General features: G+C 31.9%; 1 protein-coding gene across 1 annotated transcript; it reads left to right on the top strand.

Moving 5' to 3' along the window:
- Positions 1–435: 435 nt before the first annotated feature.
- LOC143635850 (uncharacterized) lies at positions 436–1,160 on the top strand. Its single transcript, XM_077103581.1, has one exon. It carries the CDS (start codon positions 436–438, stop codon positions 988–990), a length of 555 nt encoding a protein of 184 aa, XP_076959696.1. The 3' UTR covers positions 991–1,160.
- The last annotated feature ends 6,808 nt before the right edge of the window (positions 1,161–7,968 follow it).

A 7,968-nucleotide genomic window follows, 5' to 3' on the forward strand; every position in this document is an offset into this window, starting at 1 on the left:
TTAAGCAATGATTGTATTCTATCTTTTCTCTATATATATGTACATCAGTACATGTACATATGTATGTATAAATTTGTATGTACTATTGTACAGTACTAAATAGTTACAGGTCATATGTATATATATATTATTCTGTACGTATATGTATGTCCTATTCCAGTTGTCCTGGTGGGTGGAGTCTAAATTTACTCGTGGGTTTTGTCAAAGAGACGTACCGTTAGGGGGATGAGATGCTATTGCAATTTGCAAGAACACCATTTATTTTTCTCACATTTTATTGGTACCTTTTAATTTATTAATACAATGCTATATGTATTTTCGTTAGCTGTTTAATTGTACTGTACAAGTGTTGCTTGCATGCATGTTTGTTCTATATAAACGTAGCATCAAGCCTTTCATTATCATCATCGATCACCATTTGAGTTGATATTCAAAATGGCTTCTTCTCCTAAATTCTTTCTTCTTTTTGTTGTTGTTGGTGTTCTTGTTTGTACTTCCACTGCTAGGAAATTGACCGGTTCGGAGAGGTCTTTTGAAGATGAAAAGACGTTCTTTGATCGTGGTGGTCGGTTTGGAGGTGGAGGGGGTGGTGGATTTGGTGGTGGTGGAGGATTAGGTGGTGGTGCTGGTGCAGGTGGTGGTGCTGGTGGTGGATTAGGAGGAGGTGGTGGTGCTGGTGGTGGATTAGGAGGTGGTTCTGGATTAGGTGGTGGTGGTGCTGCTGGTGGTGGATTAGGCGGTGGTTCGGGATTGGGAGGTGGTGCTGGAGGAGGGTTTGGTGGAGGTGGTGGTGGTGGTGGATTGGGAGGTGGGTCTGGGTTTGGAGGAGGAGCTGGTAGTGGTTTTGGTGGTGGATTAGGATCTGGGATTGGAGGAGGAGCAGGTGGTGGTGGCGGTGGAGGGTTTGGTGGCGGTGGCGGGCTTGGTGGTGGGTCTGGTGGAGGATTTGGTGGTGGTTCAGGTGGAGGTTTTGGTGGTGGACTGCATTGAGGGCATGCATGCATGGCATGCATTGAGGGCATGCTAAATTAATAATCTATGTATTTTCTTTAATTTAAAGTTTAAAACCATATATAAGATGGTTTTAAGCTTAATAAACAATGTCATTTGTTATTTGTATTTGTATGTATCAAAATTGTTTATGATTCATGTATTAAATTGTAAGAACCATTGCTATTATAAAACAATAACTAATTGTGTGAAATGTTTGAAGTGTATGTTATTGATGTGTCAAAGTAGATATTTTTTTAGTAATGACTTTTTGTATGATTAAGAACTAAATTTTAAAAAATGATTTTAGAGTTCAGCCATAAAAAATTTGTCAGCCACAAACTTATAAAAAATGATTTTAAAGTTCAGTCACAACCACCGTCCACTACCACCACCCACCACTGTCCATCATCACCATCACCATCACCATCCACGTACTATCACCCACCACAACTGTCTATCACCACCACCCACCGTCCACCACCACCGTTCACCGCATATCAAAATCGTCTACCACCAATCGTCCACCACCACCTACTTTCATAGTTTGTACACCACCAGAAATTATTTTATCAGTCTACAGACGTTAAATGACTTCTATATATCGTGATATGTATTATAAGTAATTAATTTTCAGCTTATGCAGACGATATACAGTTTATAATACAAACAACATTATATTTTCAGATTGCAGACCTTCAGACCACATCTTCAGTTGCATACATGAAATCAGACAGTTTTTGTCTTAAAAAACAAACAACACCTTAATCTCACAATGCTTAATTTGGAACGCTAATACGATCGATAAACACATACTAGCCACCTCGAGTCACTTAATGTAAACAATGTTAATAGGTTCTTCAACTTGTATCATACCACTGATACATGAACTACAAATTTAAGTTAGTAATCCATATTGAAAATGGTACGAGAGATTCACTACAAAAGTGTATACAAAATCGTTGGACATTTGTTTAAAAATCCTAAATTTCCGAATCCCCGCCCATGTAAAATGTCATGGATATGCGCGCGCACGTACAAACACACACATATAAATAATGCCTTAGCACATATACGATTTTATAGCATGACATGGCTAAGATACCTACGAGATCAAACATTTAAATAAGTCAAACAAACATACTAATTGTTAAAGAACATTCATAAGTCATCAACATAATCATCCTAAAATATAACAAGTAAATCATCGAAATCTAGCTAGCATTCGTCTAATCCAAGTAAATCAAAGAGTCTAGCTCATAGTAGATACAGAAACACCCAAATGACTTGAAATAACAATAAGCTAGATACAAGATTAGATGAAGAGTTTTTCAAAACAAATTAAGTAAAATGGGTTATATGCAGGGCCGGCCCTATAGTTATGCCGGGTGAAGCTATGGCTTTAGGCCCCCGATAAAATAAGGTCACCGATTAAAAAGTTTAAAAATGTATATATATACCAAAAAGGATATTAAAATTAGATTAATGAGAAAACACTATAAGTAGTTGTTGCTCCAATGGCTGAGGTATAAGGCTTCCGCCTTCTAAAGGTTTTCTAGACCCAGGTTCGATTCTATTAGGATGCAAGTGTTTTTTTTTAAGTTTTTTCTTTGTTCATGGTTTATTGAATGAGTTTTTAATTTTTTCCTAGACCAGGTTTATACAACTTTGTTTTCATTGTTGTTGGGAAATGTAGAAGAGAGTTAGGTGCTTTATATATTCCTTTTATTTGTATTATATATAAATCAAAGTCCTTTTAAAAACAAAATTGAAAAAAATTTTAATCTCATATATGAAACACCGTAATCGTTTAATTTATAAATTCTATAATTTCACCTCTCTAACTTTTGATAAGACCCCGAATTTTTTGCTTTAGGTCCCCAAAATAATTGGGCTGCCACTGGTTGTATGAGGTTAGTTTCTTCCTTGGAGTTGATGACCTTTGATCTGGCTTCTTTCCCTTCAAAAATAGCTTGAAACCATCCTAGAGAGCATGGTAGAACTAGTGTTATCCTCCGATATGGCAAATGAGAGCTAGAATTAGGTAAAAAAAACCGGCACATATAATCAATGGCAATTCGTGTCTTAACAGGTTTAACAGTGTCACACCCCAACCTACGGCGGAAATGTCGGGGCGAACTGATTGCCACAGCTCACAAGGTACTATCATGCAATTGTAAAGCGACAATATCTAATTAATTTATTAATTGTCAACGAACATTTAAGTACAACAAAAGTAGAGAAAATTACAATACAAAACCAACTATTCTTGTTTATGTTTAACATCCTAAGGTCATCTCTACGTGAGCTTCAGTTCGATAAGCAATCCAGTCTATAACCTGCAAATGCGTACAAAATATATATATTTGTCAACAACACATGTTGAGTGAGTAGATTCACCAGTTTTGACACAAACGAAATGATAATATATAATGATATAAATAATAGAGTAAAAATAAGCAAAACTGTTATCTGTGAGTATAAACAATGAAATCGTTAAGCAAGTAATAAGATGTCGGTGAAACCATTGCCAATGCGATCGGGCTCCGGGCACTACGACGGTCGTATGATCATACTATAATGAGATTATGTTGGACCTCTCCTAATGCGATTCAAGTAAGCAAGTAAGCAAATAGCAAGTAACAAACAGTCATTCAATTGATACACACCACAAAGATCACAGTTTGCGTTTAAGAAATAATAAGATAAATAACTTGATAAATGGTACCCAAGTGTCCCCAAAACATTTGAAAACAAGTAAAATAGGGGAGTGATTACTCACCTGATCGGATGAACGAAATCAAAAATGATAATGTGAGAATGATGAACCCTTCGGGATACACCGACAAGGATTCCTAGTTAAATATAAGTAATATGAATTAATTAATAATGAGACAGCACGTATAATGAATTAAAGTTTGTGATTTTAATGTGAATTGAGTTAAGCTTGGGATTAGAATATTATTGATTGAACGATTTAGTTATATATGGATTATTATTATTATTGTTTCACATTTATTTATTAAAGTCATTATTTTTAATATTTATACAATTACCCTTGATTTCTTGATATGATAAATATATAACCAAAATTTATAAATTAATAATTTAAATAACTAATTTTACTATAAAATATACTTATAATTATTTGAGTAAATAAAATACTAATGTTTCTAAATAGATGATCATAAATAATGTGTAATTATTTAAATATGATATGTAGTAAAATATAAATAAATACTTCGTTTAAATCTTCTAATAAAAATCTATTTAATATGTTCCTTATAAAATAAATATGAGCAAAATTTATAAAAACATTCACTGACGAGAAACATAAATGTTGGTGTCGGGTTTTTACATAAAATAATAATTAGGTTTTATGTTATTATTAGAATATACTTATAATGCATATATATATATATATATATAAACGAGATTTGACAAAAGATATAACGTAACGATGTTGGTTTTCATAAGATATTAATTATTTACAGTTTATTATCAGATTATCATTATTAGAATTAATTATAATAAAACAACTAAAAAAAATAGAACGAAGAACCCTGGTGGCCGGATTCGAACCCGCGACCACCATGTCCCTGCCTCTAAAGCAATAACCAAAGCCAACTGGACCAAGCTAACAACTGATTAAGGAATGAAAATTATATTTTATATACAACAGTGTTTCTTTTTATCCCCAATTGAATAAAAACCCTAATATCAAAATCGATCAATCCGTGTTATATTCGTTTGATTAAAGTTAGGGTTAATATCATACTGGTGAAAACGAATTGAAAGCATATGACAATTACCAGTTCTTGAGGCGTATTGATGGTGAACGGCAAGCACTTCGTTGCGGATCCTACGCGATCCAGAATCCATATACACAGGTTGTTATACATCAATTTCTCATAGGGTTTCGATCGCATGGTTAGTAGTATTGTGCAGTCGAGGTTAATTGAAATATAATGATTGTTTACATGGTTAATCCTAAACGAGTTATGACGGTTTAATAATATAATCAATTCGTATCATTATATATTCGTAGTTCCTAATTCCATGAGTCGGTGAGATCGTTTCGGTGAGATTTACGATTTTCAATGATTCTTTCCAACTATAATACGAAGATTATGGTGCAAGGAAACAAAACGGGTCTCGATTAACACGGATACGGGTTCTGGGTTTGAATTAAAGATATAATATAATGTTTTGCATAATTTACAGATTAGTCCTTGAACTTTAAGAGTGACTACAATATGAATTAAAACTTATGTTTAGGGTGAAATAGGTATATAAATCAAAGTTGTTTTGATAAACTAAATAGATATAATAAAAAATAAAATATTAATGACTCGATAAACGCGATGCTCCGTTAATTAAATTTCCCGAACGTAAAATGGGTCGGGTATCAGTTAATAAATATTAACTGGAAAATCCTAGTTATTACAGTCTCCTCTACTTTAGGGAATTTCGTCCCGAAATTAGAGAATACTAAAACAACACCATTTAGATTTTGAGGAAAAGAAAATTTTAACATATAATTTAAAATTAATCATAACAAGTAACTTTAAATAGTCGAAACAACTATGTGAATTTTATTATAAGTGTAAAATCAGAAGATTTATTATAAGACCATTGGAAGTTGATTTATTATAAGTGTAAAATCAGAAGATTTTATAAAATATTTCTAATAACGCAATTTATGTGAATTTTTCAAATTTGATTAATGAAATTAGTGAAAATTTTAAAGTAACTTAAAAGTTAAGAAAAACGGAAACATTGAAGTTGGGATAAATGATGCGTCGACAAGATCGATTGTGAAGATAGAGAGTGAGGATACGAGGCACCTAACAAATTTACGTGAACTTACCAAAAATTCTATGATTGCAAGGATAACATCAACAAAAGTTTCTAAAGGAATTAATTGATAATTGTAGACGGATAATAACATGTGAAATTTTTTAAATATTGCAACATTCGAGGTAGAATTCTTAAGACCATGAGTACAAATTGGACAAGATTAAACGAAGACTTTGAGGGATTTTTAGTTAAATGAGAAACTCATGAAATTTAAAGAGAACTTTATACAACATTGAAATATTGCAATTGTGTATTTAAAATGAAGTAAATTAATATATTAAAGTACTGGTAGTAGTAATTGAGAATGCAAAAATATTAATGTAAACATTTATGTATACAAACAAACTGTAAATAGATGAAATTGGGAAGCGGATATTCACGAACCACCAAGATAGTTCTATTCCAATTAAATCTAACTCCTCTAATAAAAGACTACACTTAGTGCCACTTATCAAGCTCTCATCACTTCTTAGAATTTTTAACCCATTTTTAAAATATGAATCCTATATGGGTCATTACCCACCCAATTTAATGTTATTTTAATCTGGATCTTTTATTCCTGTCTAAACCCTAAATCACAAAACTCTCCCACTAAGTCATCCATCCCCCTCTCCATGGTCTACCGGCACCCAGATCAAATCTCCTATTAAATGTTAACCTGATTAAATGTTAATCCTGCTCCTACTCTTCTCCGTTTTCCATGAACCGCCCCCTCCACGGCCGCCACTACCACCACAGCCCGAACCGCCACTCCACGACCTCTTTCTGGTTTCCACACATCCATCCAGTCTTCTCCGATATCGGCAAGAAAGCCAAAGGTTATTTCAATTAATTTCGATTCACTATTATATTCATATTCAATTCGCCCTAATTTGTTTGTTTGACCTGATTAATTAATTTTAGATTAATGTAATTTAGAACTTTAGATTCAAAATAAATTATACAAATTTAGATTAATGTAATTTAGAACTTTATTTATATCTGATATCTTTCATACAGTGTAAATGATAACCTAATCAATGGATTAGGTGAAGAGGTTATGTGTTATTTTGTGAACTTTATGCAAATTAATTTAAGTAATTTTTGATTCAAAATAAATTATATTATGGCTTATATAATCTGGATTAATATTCAAAATTATTAGTTTTTTCTAATGAAAAATTATTGAATCATTCATTCTTAATCAAATGTTAAACTATCCTTATTATTGGTATACATTAAACTTAAAAGTTAAACTATCAATAACATTTGCATACCTATCCAGCTTGTGCAATATTCAATTAGATGTTTTTCAATGTGGTAATATGTGGTCTTTTGTTTATATCTTTTCAAATGGTGTCCTGCTCAGATATGTTAACCTGATCATATTTTAATCCGGGTTTCAATATTTTATATTTCACTCCTGATCATATGTTAACCTGCAGTATTTTGGAGTTGACGCAGATCAATCACCCGTTCTCATAATACAAGACTCTAAAGGTGACAAATATGTTAGCCTAAACATGCAATCCAGTCATACTGCTCCTTGGTTGAAGGACTTTACGGTATATATTTAACGATTTTGTTATTATTGTTAATATTGATTGGTATTATTATTATTGAAATGATATAACATCACTGCTCATTAATATTTACTCTAGGATGGAAAGCTAAAACCACATATCAAGTCATAGGAGGTCCCCGAAACTAATGTCGAGCCAGTTAAGGTGGTGGTTACGAAGAGCCTTAAAGACATGGTTTTGGATTCTGAAAATAATGGTAAGTTTATACTTGGTTTTACACTTACACGTATATAAATTTGGCCTATTGATTTAACTATTTTAAAATTTGTTTTACACTTACACATATAATATAAAAATTTTATCTTTTTTTTTGTTTAACTTTTTTTGCGGATACAAATCTTTATACGGAATAATACTAAAATATAATTTATATCATTTACGAATTGACTATGTATTTTACATATATCAATATATATAAATATAAATTTAATGTTAATATTACTAATAATTTGTTTTAAAAAAAATTATATTAATTAACCTAGAGTTTATATTTGGAAGATATCTTTCAATTTTCAAATTAATTTCTATAACTAAATACGTCAACTTAATCCCCTAA

Source organism: Bidens hawaiensis, unplaced genomic scaffold, assembly GCF_021521415.1.
Source record: "Bidens hawaiensis isolate Kalapana, Puna unplaced genomic scaffold, B.hawaiensis_p1.1 tig00007737_1, whole genome shotgun sequence".
Taxonomy (NCBI): domain Eukaryota; kingdom Viridiplantae; phylum Streptophyta; class Magnoliopsida; order Asterales; family Asteraceae; genus Bidens; species Bidens hawaiensis.

Coding starts and splice junctions, on each gene's coding strand:
- LOC143635850 (XM_077103581.1), top strand. CDS start 436: ATGGCTTCTTCTCCTAAATTCTTTCTTCTTTTTGTTGTTGTTGGTGTT.